General features: G+C 38.2%; 3 protein-coding genes across 5 annotated transcripts in view; 2 read left to right on the top strand and 1 right to left on the bottom strand.

The window, feature by feature from the left end:
- LOC108413004 (cadherin-10) overlaps positions 1 to 22,104 on the top strand; it is a 69,344-nt gene that overhangs the window by 21,825 nt on the left and 25,415 nt on the right. For both annotated transcript variants that reach the window (XM_017685297.2, XM_017685295.2), the window contains exon 3: positions 282 to 576. In XM_017685297.2, coding sequence (XP_017540786.1) covers positions 282 to 576 — 295 coding nt within the window. The remainder of the gene's footprint in view (positions 1 to 281; positions 577 to 22,104) is intronic.
- Positions 2,943 to 9,291, top strand: LOC119265040 (putative uncharacterized protein DDB_G0290521). Its single transcript, XM_037544466.1, has 8 exons — positions 2,943 to 3,232; positions 3,323 to 3,494; positions 3,677 to 3,907; positions 4,686 to 4,940; positions 5,953 to 6,018; positions 7,281 to 7,351; positions 8,864 to 8,907; positions 9,092 to 9,291. Exons 1-8 carry the CDS (start codon positions 3,032 to 3,034, stop codon positions 9,141 to 9,143), a joined length of 1,092 nt encoding a protein of 363 aa, XP_037400363.1. The 5' UTR covers positions 2,943 to 3,031; the 3' UTR covers positions 9,144 to 9,291.
- Positions 12,358 to 21,134, bottom strand: LOC119265039. Of its 2 annotated transcripts, XM_037544464.1 has the most exons (18): positions 20,235 to 21,134; positions 19,152 to 19,477; positions 18,903 to 19,017; positions 18,733 to 18,795; positions 18,258 to 18,641; positions 18,060 to 18,158; positions 17,752 to 17,984; positions 17,064 to 17,242; positions 16,856 to 16,955; positions 16,371 to 16,718; positions 16,186 to 16,248; positions 16,022 to 16,076; positions 15,829 to 15,920; positions 15,619 to 15,733; positions 15,431 to 15,541; positions 14,983 to 15,150; positions 13,882 to 14,034; positions 12,358 to 13,741 (listed from the first exon to the last, which is right to left on the bottom strand). In XM_037544464.1, exons 2-18 carry the CDS (start codon positions 19,236 to 19,238, stop codon positions 13,536 to 13,538), a joined length of 2,571 nt encoding a protein of 856 aa, XP_037400361.1. In that variant the 5' UTR covers positions 19,239 to 19,477; positions 20,235 to 21,134; the 3' UTR covers positions 12,358 to 13,535. The 2 variants fall into 2 exon arrangements, with proteins under 2 accessions (XP_037400361.1, XP_037400362.1); XM_037544465.1 differs by having other exon boundaries at positions 16,862 to 16,955; positions 19,152 to 21,134.

The following is a 22,104-nucleotide window of genomic DNA, read 5'->3' as shown; positions in this document are numbered from 1 at the left end:
AAGCTCTGCTGCTAGGAGCTACACAGTACTTGAGTGTTTTTTTTGACCTGGCACTTTCGTTGTTCTTCTCAAGTTATAAAATCACTTTTCCTTTTTCTTAAATCATTATTTCAGTGAAGTATCGATATTGGAGTATAAGTTTAGGCTACATTGTCTATCTTTAGGCCTTAAAGAAAAATGTCTATTTTCCATAGTACGAAAATAAATGGAGGTAGAGGCAATTTTGAAAGGAGCGAAAGGAATAATCTGAAATAACCATTTGTGCTTCTTTTTTCCCCCAGCTTCATTCTGACATGGACACAGAGGACGGCTCTGTGAAGTATGTTCTCACAGGAGATGGAGCCGGAACAATTTTTGAGATTGATGAGAAATCGGGAGATATCCATGCTACCAGAAGACTGGATCGAGAGGAGAAGTCCTCCTACACGCTGAGCGCTAAAGCAATCAACAAAACCTCCGGCCAGGTCCTGGAGAGGGCCTCTGACTTCATCATCAAAATCCATGACATCAACGACAACGAGCCAAAGTTCAGTAAGGACACCTACGTGGCGAGTGTTCCTGAGATGTCCAGCATTGGTGAGTTTGCTTTTATCACCATTTTTCATTTTTCCTCTGCTTATTTAACGTATAAGCAGCTGATGAGGAACTGGATTCATTCAGACTTCAATCTGTTGTCATTTGTGTGTGCAACAGCAGACAGTTAATGTTGAAATGTCTGTTTTGCTGGTTCTGGGTGTTGTGTGTTTTGGTATATTCTGTGATGCACTTCAACTGAAGTACATCTTATTCAACAAGAAGAAATGCATCAACAGCCCCACTGAATTTACCAACCCGGTCTCACTCCCTATGCGTATGAAATCGTACGCAAAACTAAACACTGGGATGCGTACTCATGCGTACGCAGAGAGCTGCGTACAAATGTTACGCCGCTATCAAATACATGTAAATACTCGCCGATTCCCGACAAATCGATCCCTAGGCTATATTTAGGTGTCCAAACTGATCGTAGTATCTACTCTGTACAGTATATTAACGCAAACGCTAAAAAAAGATGAGACATTTGACGTTTTACGAGTTGAGAGAGAGAGACATAGAGAGAGATGCACTTACTGAGCGAATGCCCAGAATACAGTGGGATTCGGTCAGAATTCTTCACTAAAAAGACCAACATAATCGCTTTATTAAAACCCTTCCTGAGCAATGATGTCTGAGGTAAATATAAGCGTGCTATACACTGGAGCACAGTATGTTCAGGCCTGCCACAGAGTAAGGGACGGAGATACACACCAATGAGCACACACGTTATTATTAATTAATAATAATAATAGTATTAATATTAGTAATTAATATATTATTCATAATTCTGTTATTAATTAATAAACTATGAGAGTTTAATAGTTTCATAGTTTAGGGTTTGTTCGGTTTGTTTTTGGCTACTTTTTTCTGATGTGTGGAGACAAACGTAATTTTCACCTAAACGTATTCCTTCTTTTATTCTCTGTTTCTGGTTCTTCTCAGGTTCTGATATGCCTAAATGAACTGATTAGTATCCAAGCTCAAATAATGATGGATTTTACATCTTCAGAAGTGATGTGCGAGGTTGCCAATTTAACAAAGGAATTTACTTTTAGTCATTCTTGTTCGTTTTAGTTAACCTCACTTGTAACAGGAATTCATTCATAATAGACCACGTATGGAAACATCCCAATATATGTATGTATTTAGTTAACAAGAATGTGCTCAGACAAAGACTCTTACTGTGAAGTTCTGGTTGCATTGGTAAGGTTGCTATCCAATTTGAGCGCGATTGCGACCATCGATATCAAGGTTTTGAAGCAAAGATCGTTTAAGGGAGGGTCTAAGTTAGGGCACTACATTTCATACAGCCTCATTTATGAAAGCTAATGCATTGAAGTGAAAGTGAGCGCCCCCCATCTTTCGGACTGTGTGCACTTCCGCCCGATCCTCTGGACACGGAACCACAGCTCGCTTTTCCCTCCACACGGTGAGTGTGTAAGCAGTCCGGTGCTTAACTTGACTTCGTTTTAATAACAGACACATGCAATTCTGAATACATTAACAGTTTTTTTTCATTAATATAAACTTAAATAAAATGCAATATTAAGTAGGAGCTCGATTTAACATCCCAAGAGTATAAGACAAATGTGCACAGTCTGGTCATGCTGCTAGCTAAACTAGTAAACTAGCTTAGATTAGCTAGCATGCCTTTAATAAACTTGAGATTTTAATCACTCTTCCTTTTGTAAGTATCGCAATTTCTATAAAGTTATGTTGCCCTGTGCACCATGTAGTAGTTTACTTTTGACATGCTAAGAATGCGTGTCGGTGTTTAACAGGTGAAAATGTTCTTTGCTAGCTAGCATTAGAGCTGGCCTAATTAGAGCATGTGCCTAATATGTATACCTAAATAATCCACAGGTCTACACTAACATTACTCAAACTGTATGTCCATTAATGAATGATATAGAAATGACATTACAGCTAGAGCTGGTTGATATGTGAATTGTGAAAACATGAGTAAGAAGTTTTCATGATACGTGGTAGTATTTAATAAATGAGTTAAAATATTTTCAGAGTATAAACGCACAATGATATTTTTTTAAACATTTCACACACTGTGCTCTACCAAATCTAGTTGGAGAGGCCTGATTACTTTTATTACTGACAGTATCTGCAATATGCTCCGAAAAATTATATGGTAACATTAAATGTTTTGACATCTATTTTTTTCTTTTCACAGACCTTTCAGATCCCTCCTCACATCCATCTATCTCTCTATCCTTTATAGCGACCCAACGGCACTTTTAAGAGCCACTCGTCTGTCTGTCTATCCATACATCCGTTTATAATCTGATTATAGATAATCAATTTGTCTATCTACCTATCTGTTTGTCTATCTATATATCTATCTCTCTATCTCTCTATCTACTTACCTACCTACCTCTCTGTCGTTCTACCTTTTTGGCTTTCTTTCTGGCTGTTCATCTGTCTGTCTGGCTGACTGGATACCATGCCAGGTTCAACCCAAAAGACCTGCCAGTCATGCAAGGCACAAATAAATGTTGGCTGTAAACACTGCAAGCTGTGTGGGGCTTCTCAGCCCCAGAAAGTGAAATTGCAGCAGGCCAAAGACAAAGCATCAAAGGAATGGGCCCAAAAAATGTTGAATGGAAGAAACACCTCAAAGCTGATAAATTCCACCAATCTTCTAGTAAGTTAACTAATAATAACTAATCACATGGACTGTTTACATACATGGGTTTTGTAATACTACTAATATGTACTTATTGTTAACTTACAGCTCCACAAGTTTCACATGTTGGGTTATTACCCCCTTCTTCTTCTTGGGAGGAGGAAGACGAGGCAGGCCACAAATTTTAGGGCAGATGTTTTTTATCCTCAGCAGTTTTCTTCAGAAATGGAGAGGACATCAATTTCTACAATTCGTTTGCTGTATGAAGGTCTTCTAAAAGGCATGTTGAAATTAAGTGCATTGAGTATTTCACTCATTCATTTTCTGTGTCTCTCATATCTGCTTATCAAATCAGGAGGAATGAATGTTAATATGTCCTTCAAAGGACTGTAATTACTATAACATTACATTATAATAGTGTGGTATTATAATAACATTATAGTAATGTTTTTCTTCACGTAGTGGCTCTTAATCCAGAAGCCAACCCCAACTCTTCAAATGCTCCTGAGACCAACACCAGCTCTGCCCATACTCCTGAGACCAACACCAGCTTTTCACATGCTCCTGAGACCAACTTCAGCTGTTCAGATGGTCCTACAGAGAACCCCAGCTCTTCAGTTGCTCCCCTTCATACTGAACCTACATACACCTTAATTCTTACTCCTGTTACATCTGAAAAGGAAAATTCCACAGGTGAGACCCTTGCAAGCAAAGAACACAAAAGTTCCTGTCAGATGGTAATATTCACTATTATTACTCTTTCAGTTTATTACATTGAACTGTTAATGGTGTATCACTACGCTCATAAATGTGTTTTATATTTGTGTATTTACACAGTCATTTATACATTGTTTATAGATACATACAGATTAGTCACAAATTTAAGCAATAAACAATAAAAATGTTCATTTGTAAGGTGATCCCAAGCTGCTAGAAAAGTTTATTGCCCCTTGGCATAGATGCAACCACCTTTATAATCCAGTGATTATTCTGGTCAAAATGCATCATTCATGTATGTCTCTTAACTAAAATCAGTCCTTCTGAGAGTGAAAGCAAGTACCAAAAAATAATGCTTAACATTCACTGAATGTGTTTGCGGGTCCAGACTTCTATTTCTCACTCATATAACATAATTTATTAAGGTTTCTATAAAGTAACTGAGTTAGAACATAGATGTTCGTGAAGGCTACATTAACTGGACTTTTTATCTTACGCACTTACTATATGGGCAATAGGCCGACACAATTAATTTTTTATCTTTGTTGGTCCAGTATTGTTCCCTTTCTGTTAATGGAAATAGAAGAGGTTTGCTGATAAATTGTGCAGCACAATCTACACAACGGTCAATTACTGTAAACTTGTAAAATATATTGGCGATGTACTTGGCACCATGAATGAAACACGAGAGGTTTGTATTATCGGTCATGCATTCTGTGGAACTGTAGTTAATAAAATATTTTCCTCAACTTAGTGGTTCTTAATCTGGAAGTCAACCCCAGCTCTTCAGATGATCCTGAGACCAGCCCCATCTGTTCAGATGCTCCTGAGACCAGCCCCTTCTCTTCAGATGGTCCTGAGGCTAGCCCCAGCTTTTCAGCTCCTCCTGAGCCCCGCAGCAGCTCTTTAGATGAACTCAATCCAATTCTCTCCCCTGTTACATCTGGAAATGGGAATTCCACAGACAAGTACCCCTGCAAGAAAAGAACACAAGAAGTAACACCAAATGGTAAATTATTAGCTTCACTATACTTTTTAAGGTTATTGCATTGAACTGTAATCAGTCATTATGCAATAATACGACAGACAAAACAATCTAAGATTACATTTTCACTTTCAGCAGAGAGTTAGCAAAAACAGCTAGCCTCTTGTTTACCATGAAAACTTGATAGTCTGTTTAATTGTTGAACAATGGCACCCATGCCCATCATTTGCCTATTAAGCAACTGACACCCGCAATGCAGACCTAGCCGTGTTTAAATATCCCATAAACTAGTAAAGTAGATGAATGAAACGTTTGTCAAATCGTCAAACAATTAGCACCCACATCGGTACAGTTAATAAAACTATTGTATCATTGGAAACAAATCTAACCTTTATTAGATTCGTATTTGTGTAATCATAATTTTATGTATGTATCTGTAATGTATATGTATATTCAAATAATAATTCTGATGAAGAAATAATGTTGTTATATTTGTCATTGTTTCAGATCACTCTTATTGAACTGCGAATGAAAATAAGTATTAGATTCCTTAACATTCACTGAAGGAACCAGCAGGTTCAGACTTGTAGTCTTCCCTCCTTAAACTTTATAATACCTTGGTTGTTTTGCATTGTTTTCTATGTAGCAACTGAACAACAATGACAGTGCAAGTGAGACAGTAGTTTCTCCAGGTTGGAACCACATGGGTGACCATGTGGTTTATTTGAGACATGAATAGAACACTGAGATGAAATGTGTTTATATGGCCTACTTGTTTTGAACTCATATGAAGCAGAAATAAAATGCAGGGTAACAATACATGTAAAAAAAATATTTAACACTACTATTTAGACTAATTTTATGTGTAGTTATATAGATGCATAGTTATATAGTTTGCCTGTTTACTTCTAAATAAGAGTTGTGTTGATGTCTTCACTCAGCCAGAATGCATTGATGTCACAACTCAGCCAGCTTGTGCTGCAGCGAAAATTTCGATGTCACAGCTCTAACTACTAATATGTTTTCTTTCATCTAGTGTCCAGCTCGACATTTAATCGTACTTTTCCCTGCAAGAAAAGAAGAATAAAGATCAACCCAAGTGGTAAAATCATATTCTCACAATCTGGGGTTCTATTGGGTTCATCTATTTAATTGAATTGATGTATAACTGAAATTGTAATTATTTTTACCTAGACTAGTTTATTTGATTATATTAAGAAGAATGTAATATTTCAGAAATATTTTCTCAGGTGCCTGAAACATTTGCATAGTACCAAATACTGGTGCATGCAGCTCAAAAATTATAATTTCATCAAAAAGTTCATTTATTTCAGTAATTCAGTTCAAAAAGTGAAACTTATATATTGTATAGATACATGACAAACATAGTGATCTATTTCAAGTGTTTTTCTTTTAATGTTGGTAATTCTGGCTTACAGTCAATGAAAACCCAAAAGTCATTACCTTAAAAAATTAGAATATTATATAAGACCAATTTTTAAAAAGATTTTTAATACAGAAATGACTACTGAAAAGTATGTACAGTATATGCACTCAACACTTGGTCAGGGCTCTTTTTGCATGAATTACTGCATCAGTGCGGCGTGTCATGGAGGCGATCAGTCTGTGGCACTGCTGAAGTGTTATGGAAGACCAGGTTGCTTTGATGGCTGCCCAAACCATCACTGATTGTGGAAACTTCACACTAGACCTCAAGCAGCTTGGATTGTATGCCTCTACACTCTTCCTCCAGACTCTGGGACCTTGATTTCCAAATGAAATGCAACATTTACTTTTAGCTGAAAACAAGACCTTGGACCACTGAGCAGCAGTCCAGTCCTTTTTGTCTGTGAACAGCCAGCTTCTTTAGCAATGACCTTTTGTGGCTTACCCATCCTTGTGGAGGGTGTCAACGACTGCCTTCTGGACATCTGTCAAGTCAGCAGTCTTTCCCATGCTAGTGTAGCCTATTGAACCAGACTAAGGGACCGCTTTAAAGGCTTAGAAAACCTTAATTTTCTGAGATAATAACGTTTGGGTTTTCATTGACTGTAAGCCATGAACATCAACATTAAAAGAAATAAACGCCTGAAATAGATCACTACGTTTGTCTATCTATACAATATATGGCTTACACTTTTTGAATTGAATTACTGAAATAAATCAACTTTATGATGAAATTCTAATTTATTGAGATGCACCTGTACATTACAAACACTGGATATCTGGTAGGTTTACAGCAAAAGGTTGGCCCTGAGTACTAGAACCACTGCATTATAGGACATTGCTTTAATTAATCTAAATATATGACTACATACATTAACAAAGCTGGTCATAATGAAATTTGTACTGTTTGTACTTTAGAATGCCCTGTCCACACTATGGCTGACACCTACCCAGTCCAAAAAATTTTATCACAGAGGGTATCAAAAGAGGTGAGTGATCATTGTTTCAGTGTATAAGATAAGATAAGATAACACTTTATTAATCCTGAAGGAAATTGCAGATCCTGAAGGAAATTCATCTTTTGAATGCAAACTGAGATAAAGGGTCCTATTTTTATGATGTGTTAGGATAAACACATGCACAGTGGGAAAAAATATAGGCTATATTCCAAAATGAATGTCTCATCGTCACAAATCATCTACGTATCCAATCCAAGAACACATTAAAAGTAATTCAGCTCTGACTTAAGACTCAGTTCTACCCTGGTATAAACATGTTTAAAGCTACAGGTGTTCTCTGAATGTCTGGTACACCAAACACCCTGATGAGGTAAAATATTATGACCACATGCCTTATATGCTGTTGACCATATGCCGCATGCCACCACAGTAACTCCAACATGCTGAGGCAAGGCCTCTGAAGGTGCTCCGTGGTATACGGTACCCAGACATTAACTGCAAATCCTTTGCATCCTGTAAGTTGCAAAGTAGAGCTGCTGGATAGGACCTGCTGTTGCAGTACATCACAAATGCTTAATGTGATGTCACAAATGATTAAGCACAGATGCTTAATCTGCTTAAGATCTGGAGGTCAGGGAACTCTTTTGCATGTTCCTCAAACCGTTCCCAAACGGTGTGCAGTGTGGCAGGATGCATTATTAGGAGTCATCCTGAAAGATATCACTGCCATCAGGGAACCTGTACCTGACCCATAACAATGTTTAGGGAGGTGGAATGTGTCAAATTGAGCAACCCTCAGACAACCTTCTTTCATTGTTCCAAGGTATGATTCTCATGACGCATTGTGGGCGCATGGGACAAGCCTGGACACTCTGACAGGACTTTAGCTACAGCTAAACAGCCACATATAAGATAAGATAGCCTTTTATTATCCCACAGGGGTAAATTTGCAGCAAGGTGCAATACATTGTGTAGCTAGTATTAAATGTTTTTTTTTTTTATTATTATTTGTGACCCAGTAGCCCAGACAATATAGCCTTCATTCTCTCATCAATGAGCTTTGAGCACCCAACACCTTCTTGCAGGTTTGTGATTTGCCATTTCTGAGATGCTCCAGATGCCCAGGCTTCTGATGATTTGGTCACTCAGGTCTTCAATCTTGCCGATTTCTCCCTAGAACCAACATGCTGACTATGAGAAGCAACTGTTCAGTTGTAATGTATCACAAACCTTGACATGCGTCACTGTCATAATATCGGTGTTTGCTTCATCTGTGAGTGGTCATAATGTTTTTTACTTTGAGGTGTATAAATCTTGTGATTTTATGATGAGTATTATCTTGAAACTGATGCTGTTTATTGTTCTGTCTTTGAGATGACAATATTTGTAGCCAAGTCCTAGACTGAATGAAACCACTGTGGTATTGTGTGTCGATTCAGCATAATGTCTTAGAAGATGTTGTGGTGTATTTGTAGCGAGACCAGGTCAGTAACACTGTAATTGGACTGTGGAGTGTAATGAATAATTTATATTTCATCATAGGGCACAAAAGAGGTCAAAGTCCGTTGGCAGCAGTGTTCTGGGTGGTATGTGAACTTTGTCATTTGTGATTTAATTCTGAAATTAAAATGTGAAAGTTTATGTACTTACATAAGCAAGTCACTGCGGAGGATAGAGAGGATTACAAGGCTCATTTCTATTCACACTCCGATTTATAAGAATGTATTTTACGTAATGTGATGCCTTATATTTTGTTTTCTTTTTTTGCAGTGGCATCAAGTGGAAAGACACATGGGAGCCTTTCAACGAGATATTCCCGTAGTAATGATTTGAAATAATACTCTAAATTATTCATTTTGGAATTTTGATGTTTAGCATAACTATTTCTAGGTGATGTGTTATTTATTCATCATTACCCTTGTCATTCATAAGGTTATTATTGTTCAATAAAGATATTGTGCAACATCTTAAAACAATACTTGTATGTGGAATTAAAGTGTTTACCCCACACACCTTTTCTTTACCTACATATCACTTAAAATTGATATAATATTGTAAAACTTCATGTTGTATTTCTAATTGTTCTTAACTTGTAGCACCACATTCTCAGAATCAGTCATGTTCGCAATTTCAGTGATACACTATATTGTCTGTTTTGCCAAAAGTAACAATCAAAACTTTTGGTCATACAATTACCTGCAGAAAGCTCTGGGGCATTGTTGGGTCATTATCACTTATTTTATTGATTAGTCAGTCACATGCTTACACCAACATTAGATTTGTAATGATTTTCACTTATTCTAAAACATCATTATACTTTAAAATTAATGGTTGGGTTATTTTTGTACCATGAAGTGTATTGCGCAGGTTTATAGACATGGCCCTGTTCTACACTGGCTGTGTACTTCAACATAAACGATAAAGTTGTGTAATGATAAAAACAGATCAGTAACACGATTGGATATAAAAGAGCATCCCAGAGTTTCAGAAGTAAATAAGGAAATCATGGACATGGATCATCATCCGGGCTAGAGGAGGAGAGGGACCATCTGGTTTGTCATCGGAACACAAAAGGCCAGCATGCATGGTGGTATGTGGTAGAGGGCTAAGTGGATAAGTGCATATGGCATTTGGCATTGTGCACAGTTTGGCAACGACAAATGACATTTGATGCATTGTGAAAGGAAAAATAGGACAAAGGACACCCCAAACCATTCATGTATATACCTGTGCCCTTGTAATTCAGGGTGTGAGTTTGAAGAGGATTGGAGAAAGTCAAAAATTTGGTCCAAAGGGTTTTTTTGGACCAAAATTTTGACTTTCTCCAATCCTCTTCAAACTCACACTCTGACTTAGGGAGACCCAAACTTGGACTGTGCTGGTCTTATTTTCAATGTAGGTCACTCCAAAGCAGAGATCTCATAATCCCAATTCCAATCTACTCAAGTCACCAAAATAGGTGGGTTTTGTACAGTAGAATTTTACAACTCTGAAGACATATATGGCTTCAGTGAAACATGTACTATGTTAATTAATGCTTAGTTTGTGAGTTTTAAGCTCATTTCTTAAAATAAACTAGCATCCCATTTCTTGATCCTACTTCACATCTATATGACATAGTTCAAATAGGTGTGAATTTGCATCCCAATTGACATTATTTGACACAGTTCATATAGATGTGAATTTGCATCCCACTCACAAAGAATGTTCATGTGGGCAGGCCCTTGTTGCTAGGTGCTTGTAACAATGGACTAACCATGTATATATAGTGAAGAGTAACACTCTATGAGGGGGTGCAGCTACCTCCATCCATTGGCCCGCACCACCCAAATCCATATTACATTATGATATATGATGTAATATATGTATGTATGTATCTAATATGATGTATCTAAATTTTGGTTCAGCTGCGCTCAGCGGTTGGCCCTGTCTGGCCCTGTCTCCGCCCTTTGACCTAGGGGTCCGTGCTTGCAGTATGTTCATCTAGGGGGACTTTACAATGCGTCCATGCAGCAGCATGTGACTGCATTCATGCGTTGGGCCACAGAAGCATGTTATATGCCTGATTTTGCCCCTATAGTGCTCTATATAGTATAGCCCATAAGGGCACCTTGAAAGGTTTGCCACGTGTCTGCCCTTTGATCTAGGTGTCCGTGCTTCCAATATGTTCATGTGGGGGTCCTATGCAATGCGTCCCCGAGGCAGAAACTGTTGAGCATTCTGTTTTTATTTACATTTTTAGGGTCATAAATCATGTCACATAATTCAATATGTGACATAATTCATCAGCATGATAAAACATTTTTTTATAAACTTGATATTTTCATATAAGCTTGAAAGGTGCCTCCTACTTTATTTCTTATATAAATAATCAATGTATGAAATTTCACATTTATATGTGAATTAGTTGCTGAATTAGAGTTTTTTAAAGTGTGCAAATTTTTGTTATTCCTGGGGGTGTTGCTGGACCTCCAGGGGTCAAATGGCATTAAGAACTGTATATATGACTCTTCTATCATGCAGAACAACCTAGGCAGAGATACTGGGAGTCTGATACCAAAAAATGTTCCCTTCTTCCCAGTTCTTATGTTATTGCTTCTAGTGGCAGTTTGGAGTTGCACAGGCACAAGGTCACCAGGCACAGCGCTGCATTCATATGCAGGCTTTGCAATGCGCAGCGCTGGACTGGTGAAACCTGTGGAAATAAGGGAGACAAGACACCAAACCCAACGAGGACTAGGTGTTTTGGATTAATACTCAGGTGATTGGGAATTGGGTAGGGATGGTGTAAAGTGTGCTCCCCTAGAGGTGGAGGCAGGAATGGAGGGAGTAGTCGTGTCCCCAGAGCTGGGACGCCGACCCCCCGTGACACCGTGCAAACACACAGTGGGGCTGCCGAGTGCTGAAGCATGTAAAAAATACCTATGTCCTCTGTTGCATGATATTCCAGGCAGTTGCTAGGGAGTTACTATGTCATTGCTAGGGTGTTGCTAAGTAGTTGCTAGGGTGTTACCTGGCAGTTGCTATGACATTCCAGGTGGTTACTAGAGTTTTACTATGTTGTTGCTAGGGTATTACTAGGTAGTTGCTAGGGTATCCCAGGTGGCTGCTAGGGTGTTACCAAGTGGTTGCTATAGAGTCCTAACTATGTGGGTATGTGTGTGCATGCATGTTAGTGTATATGTGTATTTAGCAGAAGTGTCATGAGTGTGAGGGAGAGGGACCCTGCGTGTCTGTGAGACTGAGTGGCCTACTGCTGCATCATCGGTTTAAAAAACTGCCCCATTCATTCCTATGGGGATTTTAAAATATTTAAACTTAAATTTATTAAAAACTATAAATCCTATCGGATCCAAAAATACACAGCACAGGTCTCGTCATGATTATCTATGTAACGGTGTTTGCACAATTTTCCATCTGTGTTGGTGACCTACTTTTCCTGCACAGCATGTTTGCCCATTAATATAACTTGAAGATTAATGTAATGTATAGTGCATTTTCATGGTGAATAAAAAAAGACAAAGTTCTCTACCATAAAGATTCAGATACAGTACCATTTATTCACAATGTAAAGCATTTTTTTTCTTGACAATTGTCCATATTAACATTAGACTAAGGATAAATGCACAGAATAATACCAATTCAGCAGTATCCATTATGTGCACTGGAAAGTGTACAGCGCGTTTCATGATAGTATGCAAATTTAACTGTATATGCACAATGAAGACTATATACAAGCTTCAGGGGTCTTGTCTCCTGTGCAAAAACTGCCTCCTCAATTATATAATTACACACATACACACAGATATAACAATGAAATTAATTCAGGCTATTCTCAGGCCTGTGATACATATATAGTAATTCAGCACAGCTCGAATAAGACGTGAATGAGTAGGTGTCCTTTGTAATTTTTGTGATCAAAAGAACAGATTATAAAATTTAATAATAAAAAGTGTTTTTCACTCCCAGAGATGTCTTCTCCACCCAACACAGAATTGGCCAAAGCAATTACAGGTAGTTCTCGACTTACGACGACGACTGGTTCCAACAAACCCGTTGTAAAGCTGATTGGACGTAACTCGAGTAGGCTATATGTACAGTACTGTGTAATGATGTTATGAAAATCTTTAAATCATATTTTATCATCATTTTCCTTATTATTGTTATATGTCATACTTTTCTTTGTTCATTTTATGTCATTTGAAGCGTCTATTAATACACTTTCTTTTTTTTTTACAGTTAATTTAAAGTAAAACACTAATTGCAATTCAGAACATAACATATCTTCCGGGATGATGGTCAACCCCTTGTTATTCCGAGTGCCGATCGTGATTGTTTTTTTCCAGTGTCAATCAAAATACTCTTCTCTTCCATTGTGCGCTCTTTAGCTGAATCTCAAACCGCGTACTACAACACTAGAAAGCAAGCCTAAGTAGTGCACTACGCCAACGGCCGCTACTATTTAGGCAAGTCTCGGTTGTAATTCGGCTGTTGATTCGCTTTTCATTTGAGAAAAAGAACTAAGCACGAATTATAAGTTAAATTCTTAATTCTTAAATTCGTAGCTCACCTTTCATAAAACGGTCGTAAAGTCGAATGGACGTAAGTCGAGAACTACCTGTAAATGATGTGGTGATAATGCACCACATCATGCACCATAAGCTGTTTTGAAGCCCAAAGAACTAGACATGGGTATTTAATAATCTCAATGTACTTATGAAGAATCAATGTCATTGTCATCATCAGATGTGTCCTCCACATCTGACACTTGTTCCTCCCTGTCCTCAGACAGCATATCTTGGGATGTCATTTCTCCATGAAGAGCCAAGCTGAATGATGCTTTTGTGTGATGTACTTGGGCATTCACAACACTCAATCTCCTCCTCAACATGCTGTGATATCCACAGTGTGCGCCATTGCCTAAGAATTGGATGAAAAAGCAGATTAACAATGCCCCCCACACCAGGTTTTGCTGAAGCACAAATAGTCCTTCAATCAAGTTGCATACTCTTGACTACATACTACAAAAATGCTATTAACTGCAATGATGAAAAACTTACTTTGGTCCAGCAGTAAGGTTTTTAGACTCCCAGCAACACCTATGAGGGAGTTCAAGTGCCTCCTCATCTCCTGAACTACAATTTGCTCCTCCTCTTGCATTCTCCTGATCACCATCACCTGGTCAAAGATGGCCTTCTTTGTTCTGAGATCAGCTGTTCATAGAAAGAAATAGAAATATGTAAGCTTACAGCAAGTCAGACCTGCCAACCTGGGAATTCTTTTTGAGTAGCAACTTCTTGCGGTGGGGTGGCACAGCACATCACAGCAAGGCACGGCACAAGGTCAGGTACATTTGCACTCGGGCAACAGGTATCAGTGAATGCATGCATAAAAAACAAAAACATCTCAATCCAATACTCGAACATTTCACAAACATTTCACTCGAGCACAGAAAGCAGTCGAAGGTGACACATGGCGTGCGAAGACAATCGAGAATGAAAAAGGCGGTTTGAGCGCAACATGATGATAAACACGCACGCAGGACTTCTTGCTGTGCTCACGAGTTTCACATTCACGCTCGCAGGGGGATATTTACACAAGCGAAATGCTAAAACTTAAAAAAAAAAAAAGTTTATATTTTGCATCTTGTTTTTGAGTTGCCTAGTTTTGACATTGACAATTCACAATTCCCATATCCTGCCAGTTACCTCTGAAACTGTTTAGTACAGTCCTCCCTTTAAAACCAGTCACAGTATGAAGATGGACTGAGAGGGATGAAAACTAAATTCGTTACTTTCGTTTTGACGGCTCTCCGCTTGTAGCCTGTTTGAAGAGTTTGAAGAGAAAAACTACCACTATGATTGGTCAAAGTCTTCCCAACTGGTTGCTGCCCAATGCAGTTACACCCATAGACAACCTGCCCAGTGCGCAAATGCACAGACAGTTGAACTCAAAGCCATCGATGGCTTTTCTCGTATTTTGAAGTGACAAATCGTAGCAGCGTAGTTTGATGTCTAAATGCGTATCTGCTATGCAAAATGCGTAAAGGTTGGCAGGTCTGGCAAGTGCTGGCTCTACCTATTAAGCAACACAAGCAGTTATTTAGGATGTATTTAGTATGCAAAAGCTACATTTGAGCTCTGTATTGTACATGTTCTTACTGGGTCCAAGATAAGTCCAGGACCACACAAAATTTTCAGTCAAGAGAAGCTCATCAACAGCAGGCAGAATGATGTCCGTCTGTTCACGTAGCTCTTCAATAGCAGAAGATAAAGCTGCCTTTTCCTCTGCAATTTTCTGGCGCATCTTATGTCGTCTCTTGTTGCTGTCTGCGGAAGAAAATATCAGTCTACTTATTCAAAGTTTACTTAATCAATATCACTATTCACTTTCACTTCACTGGAGAAATAGGCTGACAGTATTTTGTTGTACTGTACAATCCTATATAGGCATAATGACAATAAAGTTGACCTGAATTGAATATAAAGACCTGAATAACATGCACAACAATATTTACATAATTTACATGATGTTATGTTTAGTACATTACAAAAGAAAGAAACAATCAGTTGGCTGAAAGAAAAATTGCTAAATAATGAGGAATCATACCTGTCTGACGGTAAAGGCGATGTTTCCTCTGCATGACACTAAGGTACAGTCCTTCAATTTTCTTCTTCAGAATGACCTCCCTTGAGGCTTCACCCTCCAAACTAGAATTTGCTATTAGGAAAAAGTGACTTTAGAATAAAATATTACTGAATAAGGACACAAGATCAATATTTACTTCAGTATATTACCTTCAGGCCAGTGTTGCACCTCAGTGACCCACTGTTGGATAACAGCATCATCAATCCTTAACTCAACTTTGAGCTCCTCCAGCTTAAGCTTATCATCTGCCACTCTCTGGACGGCCTTTAATATTACCAAATCATATCACCAAACATTTTTCAGTATTCAGTAACATTTTAAAAGCGTTAAGAACAGTTCCAGTCAGTTAAATGGGGTACCTTAGCATATCTTTGGGCCAATATTTTGTCCATGTTACTCATTTTCTTTTTGTTCCACCCCATTGCCAGAACTGTGAGCATGTCTGTTCTTCCTGTAAACAAAAAGTTTGAAACATTTAACTTCATTGTAATTTCAATGGCTGTGTATCACAAATACATGTGATGGGTTTATTGTATACCAAAAAATACTTACCACCTTTAGACATGTATTTTGTGGAGATAGCAGCCCTGGACAGGAAGCTATTTACCTAACATAGATATAAATGTCAGTAATTTTTCATTATCATGCTCGAACTATCAAGTCTCATTACAACCTCTACACTTCAACAGCTACATAGTGCTTTAAATTATCTTTACCTGCTCCACTTCCTCACCAATGGTATTGCCAGCGCCTTCTTGATTGCGTCCACCCCATTTCAACTGTAACACAGTTTTTGAGAAATCTTGGGAATAGTTTTCAAATTGATTTAAAATTCATATTTTGGTTTGTTTAGCCAACAGTTTTCACATAGCTGTTGAGATTTTATACAACCTTTGCTTACCTCACATGTCCAGGAGTGTGCTTTGGCATGCATCACTGAAAGAAGTGGATGCATCTCCAATAGTCCCTGCAGTTCAGAGCACTTATTGGAGACCTTTTCCAAATACGGATAATACTTGCATGCCACATCTGAACAGAAAAAGGAAACATTTGAGGGGGACAGTTCCTTCTGCAGATACAGAGGGTAAGCATAAATCTCCCCTCTGAACATATTCAGTGCTCTCAAAAGCACCCCATGCCGGCACACAGCGATTTCCAGCCCCTCCTCATCAATTTTTGAGGCAGATTTCCCAGAATGCTCTTTTGCAGCTGTCCATTGTGATGATCCGCACATTCCTTTCCCAGGAGTCTATAATTAAATAAAACAGCACAAAAATGCAAGGATTAGAAAAGAAAAACGAATGTGTTACACAAATAAGTAATTAATTTAAACAGATCAATGAACACAAAATATAAATTCTTAAAAAAAAAAAAACATTAGTGTACATTTACATGTTTGGTTGCCTGCTGGATTTGAGCAACAAAACTTGACACCTCCTCATCTCTGGCCAGGAAGGTGCCATCAAAAAGTCCCTTTGTGGCACTTCTGCACAATAGAAAAAGCTAGATTTCTGTAATGCTACAAACATGAACAGCTTTTGAAACAACATGTGTTCTGTTTGAAAAAAGAAGTATTCTGAACACAACTTCATACCCTGATGCATTCTTAAATCGGTATAATTTTCTATTTCCATCCACTGATACAGCATGCATTTGTGGTGAACATGCTGTACACCGGAAGGGCTCAACTTCCAACAGTTTGTCCACCTCATGCTGCGCGTAGCACCACTCCAGAAATGACCGCTGGAATGTGTCACCACATATTTTTCCGGTCTTGCAAAATAACAGAAAAAACACAAAGGTGATGAACTAATTGTACACATACATTTCTTCATTACATGTAATTAAAAAATACTTCAACACATTGTGTACCACACATTATACACCACACTGACGGCCAGAGTACAGCACAGTAAAGTAATTAGCTGATGAGTTAAACCAGGGGTGCTTGAGCAGGAATAAAATTACCAAACTGTGCAAAACTATCAGGGCATCCAGGTCCAGAGTTCCTTACCTCAAAATATAACAAGAACCACCAACACATTTTAACCTGTAAATGGGCATGTAAAAACCTCATGTGGGCATTTTTCACCCCAACCAAGGTCGCATACCTTCTATGTACAAATTAGAGAATAATGTAAAATAGATAAATGTATTCTACAGCACCTTTAAACAAATAGAAATAGGTTCTGCTTGATTGGAAAGACCATCTGCAGCCACAGTGACCCTTTGTGGATAAGACTGGCCCTGATCTACAACAAAGAAATATGATGCACGCTTACTCTGCCAAAATACTTTGTTCTTTCATCAAGCATTCCAATAAATGCTTGACGAGAAAGCCCAGGAGCCAGCTGCTTCAGATCCTGGAAAGACTGGAACAGGTCTACATGGAAGATGGTCTGGTGGTTGATGGTAGCAGGCCAATATCCACATTGTACTAGTTCATCAAGTCCAGTGGTCCAGCTTTTCATGCACTGAGAACAGCTCAATGTTGGCAAATTTAGTTGGTACCGTCCTGAAATCAAAAAGAGCTGTGTAAGCAGCATGAATTCAGTCGTTTGCATTTAATTGAACTGAACCAAGTACTTACCATTAATTCCAACAAGGATGACCTCTTTGCCACAGGTCAGCTTTAGCTGACTGGGAGAACAGGTACACTGTTGAGGTAGACGAACCGGCAACAGTCGAACTAAAACACAGAAGAAAAAAATTAATGGCAACAAAATTAATCAGAGCTGAAAAAACAGATGGCAAACACATTGCACAACTATTTAAAAGAATTTAAAACCTTCATGCTTTATCTGGTGTGACCCATCATTTTGAAGTTGAATGATCATGTTTGGGGCTAAGGGTTGATAGAATCCCTCAAACATGGCTTCTCGGTTATGGAGGATGTGCTGATGTATCTGTGTATCGCAGGAACTGCACAGGAACTGTCTTGGCAAACAATCTCTGCACCTCACAACAGATGTGTTTTGCAGGCAGATGTCACAGATATAGGTGTCTGTGTGCTCTGCGAGAAATATGTTTTTAACCATGGCTGATCTAGAAGCATTCCACTTCTCTGAGCTTTGAGCTTGCCGTTCAGCCCAGCTTAGTGGCACAGTGCCCTTCTCTTGTGGAGGAATGTCCCTGAGAATGTCTTGCAGTGCATTAAGTTCTTGAGCACTATCTGTAAATGTAAGACAAAAAATATTACTAAATTATTAAATGTGTGACTAACAGTTAGGTATGTATAATCTGTGTAACAGATTTCTACTGACCATAAGGTGTTGGCTCAGGCTGCTGAAATACTGGTTCAGCCACTTCAGAACTGCTCCTTTTACCTGAGTTTGGAACAAAAAGCAATGTGAGACCAAGGTACATTTTCATTATTAAACTATCAGAAGACCTGTACAATTCAAATTTAGAGACCAAAAAGAACATTTATTACGTGTAGTCGAGTTATAAGTCTTTGGGGGAAATTTTGGAATAATTTGTCCTGAATTATCCCTCTGTCTCCAACTAACAACACCAGATACGGGTTTTGCCGACCTTCTTTTCTTTGCCTATGATTGTAAAATAAAAATTAGTACACATACCCAGGCTCATTAAACTGCTTCAGTAAATATCCATAATAAAGATCATGCCATGCTCATACTGTTACCACAACATGTAAAAAGAAAAAAAAACACAGTATTACCAATTTTGGATTGAGCTCTGCTGCAAGTCTCTGTGCTTCCTGAAGAAGCTTGTGGAATTTATTACCAGAGTCTCCTTCAGAGTCCATGGTGTAAATGAAGGCAAAAATATGACACCTACAGATACACAGACAGACAACAGATGCACACACACAGACAATGCAGACAGATAAACAGGTAGACAGATAAACACCAAGACAGACAGACAGATATATGGATGGATGAATGGATGTATGGATAGACAGACAGACGAGTGGCTCTTAAAAGTGCCGTTGGGTCGCTATAAAGGATAGAGAGATAGATGGATGTGAGGAGGGATCTGAAAGGTCTGTGAAAAGAAAAAAAAAAGATGTCAAAACATTTAATGTTACCATATAATTTTTCGGAGCATATTGCAGATACTGTCAGTAATAAAAGTAATTAGGCCTCTCCAACTAGATTTGGTAGAGCACAGTGTGTGAAATGTTTAAAAAAATATCATTGTGCGTTTATACTCTGAAAATATTTTAACTCATTTATTAAATACTACCACGTATCATGAAAACTTCTTACTCATGTTTTCACAATTCACATATCAACCAGCTCTAGCTGTAATGTCATTTCTATATCATTCATTAATGGACATACAGTTTGAGTAATGTTAGTGTAGACCTGTGGATTATTTAGGTATACATATTAGGCACATGCTCTAATTAGGCCAGCTCTAATGCTAGCTAGCAAAGAACATTTTCACCTGTTAAACACCGACACGCATTCTTAGCATGTCAAAAGTAAACTACTACATGGTGCACAGGGCAACATAACTTTATAGAAATTGCGATACTTACAAAAGGAAGAGTGATTAAAATCTCAAGTTTATTAAAGGCATGCTAGCTAATCTAAGCTAGTTTACTAGTTTAGCTAGCAGCATGACCAGACTGTGCACATTTGTCTTATACTCTTGGGATGTTAAACCGAGCTCCTACTTAATATTGCATTTTATTTAAGTTTATATTAATGAAAAAAAACTGTTAATGTATTCAGAATTGCATGTGTCTGTTATTAAAACGAAGTCAAGTTAAGCACCGGACTGCTTACACACTCACCGTGTGGAGGGAAAAGCGAGCTGTGGTTCCGTGTCCAGAGGATCGGGCGGAAGTGCACACAGTCCGAAAGATGGGGGGCGCTCACTTTCACTTCAATGCATTAGCTTTCATAAATGAGGCTGTATGAAATGTAGTGCCCTAACTTAGACCCTCCCTTAAACGATCTTTGCTTCAAAACCTTGATATCGATGGTCGCAATCGCGCTCAAATTGGATAGCAACCTTACCAATGCAACCAGAACTTCACAGTAAGAGTCTTTGTCTGAGCACATTCTTGTTAACTAAATACATACATATATTGGGATGTTTCCATACGTGGTCTATTATGAATGAATTCCTGTTACAAGTGAGGTTAACTAAAACGAACAAGAATGACTAAAAGTAAATTCCTTTGTTAAATTGGCAACCTCGCACATCACTTCTGAAGATGTAAAATCCATCATTATTTGAGCTTGGATACTAATCAGTTCATTTAGGCATATCAGAACCTGAGAAGAACCAGAAACAGAGAATAAAAGAAGGAATACGTTTAGGTGAAAATTACGTTTGTCTCCACACATCAGAAAAAAGTAGCCAAAAACAAACCGAACAAACCCTAAACTATGAAACTATTAAACTCTCATAGTTTATTAATTAATAACAGAATTATGAATAATATATTAATTACTAATATTAATACTATTATTATTATTAATTAATAATAACGTGTGTGCTCATTGGTGTGTATCTCCGTCCCTTACTCTGTGGCAGGCCTGAACATACTGTGCTCCAGTGTATAGCACGCTTATATTTACCTCAGACATCATTGCTCAGGAAGGGTTTTAATAAAGCGATTATGTTGGTCTTTTTAGTGAAGAATTCTGACCGAATCCCACTGTATTCTGGGCATTCGCTCAGTAAGTGCATCCCTCTCTATGTCTCTCTCTCTCAACTCGTAAAACGTCAAATGTCTCATCTTTTTTTAGCGTTTGCGTTAATATACTGTACAGAGTAGATACTACGATCAGTTTGGACACCTAAATATAGCCTAGGGATCGATTTGTCGGGAATCGGCGAGTATTTACATGTATTTGATAGAGGCGTAACATTTGTACGCAGCTCTCTGCGTACGCATGAGTACGCATCCCAGTGTTTAGTTTTGCGTACGATTTCATACGCATAGGGAGTGAGACCGGGTTGGAATTTACACATCAGCTATCCCCACCGGTTATTGGATTTCACTCTTGAGGAAAAGTGCCTCTATAAACAGGCCTCATACCATGTAAAATAAAAATGTGTGTCTACTAAGGACAGGCTTGTAAATAAAACATCCCTATAGTCCTGTTGGGAGTAGACTTTTGACCTCCTAAAAGATTACTTTCCTAACTGAACAACGGCACGTGTGGCACTGGGGGAACAAGCAATGTCGCCGCAACTAGCATATTCAGAGCAATACATGACACACTGTAGGGCTGAGAATGTTGTCATTTTTAAGCGCGCACCTAATAAATTTTCCAGGCCACTTAACTGTTTATTATTTATTTAAACTATGACGAACATTCAACCTCTGATAATTTGCCTTAAGGGCAATGAAAATTTAACTTCATCCAGTTTAATTAATCCTGTTATCATCAATGAGTTTTACACCTATTAAGACAAACAGACTAAATCAAAGTAGATGAATGCAACAAAGCAAACGGAAATCCATTACTCGTTATGAAGCCCCAAATTAACCTGCAGCTTTATCTCAAATGAATCAAAACACATTTGCTGATGAGATAAAGCATGACAGGCTGGTTTGATTAGAGATTTTGGGTTAAGATAACATAATCATTATTGATCTTAATGATTATGACCTGCAAATGAATCAACAGCCACGAAAAATTAATCAA

The sequence above is a fragment of the Pygocentrus nattereri genome, chromosome 13, assembly GCF_015220715.1.
Source record: "Pygocentrus nattereri isolate fPygNat1 chromosome 13, fPygNat1.pri, whole genome shotgun sequence".
Lineage (NCBI taxonomy): Eukaryota > Metazoa > Chordata > Actinopteri > Characiformes > Serrasalmidae > Pygocentrus > Pygocentrus nattereri.
The sequence above is the reverse complement of the archived record's forward strand: the minus strand, read 5'-3'. Positions and strand labels throughout refer to the sequence as shown.

What these genes read in the sequence shown, in the direction of transcription:
- LOC119265040 (XM_037544466.1), top strand. Translation starts at nt 3,032, where the DNA reads ATGCCAGGTTCAACCCAAAAGACCTGCCAGTCATGCAAGGCACAAATA. An exon ending in TAAATTCCACCAATCTTCTA is followed by an intron (nt 3,233 to 3,322) that starts GTAAGTTAACTA and finishes GTTAACTTACAG; the next exon opens with CTCCACAAGTTTCACATGTT. An exon ending in TGGCAGCAGTGTTCTGGGTG is followed by an intron (nt 8,908 to 9,091) that starts GTATGTGAACTT and finishes CTTTTTTTGCAG; the next exon opens with TGGCATCAAGTGGAAAGACA.
- LOC119265039 (XM_037544464.1), bottom strand. Translation starts at nt 19,238, where the DNA reads ATGGACTCTGAAGGAGACTCTGGTAATAAATTCCACAAGCTTCTTCAG. An exon ending in ACACCAGATAAAGCATGAAG is followed by an intron (nt 18,159 to 18,257) that starts GTTTTAAATTCT and finishes TCTGTGTTTTAG; the next exon opens with TTCGACTGTTGCCGGTTCGT. An exon ending in TGGCCCAAAGATATGCTAAG is followed by an intron (nt 15,734 to 15,828) that starts GTACCCCATTTA and finishes GTAATATTAAAG; the next exon opens with GCCGTCCAGAGAGTGGCAGA.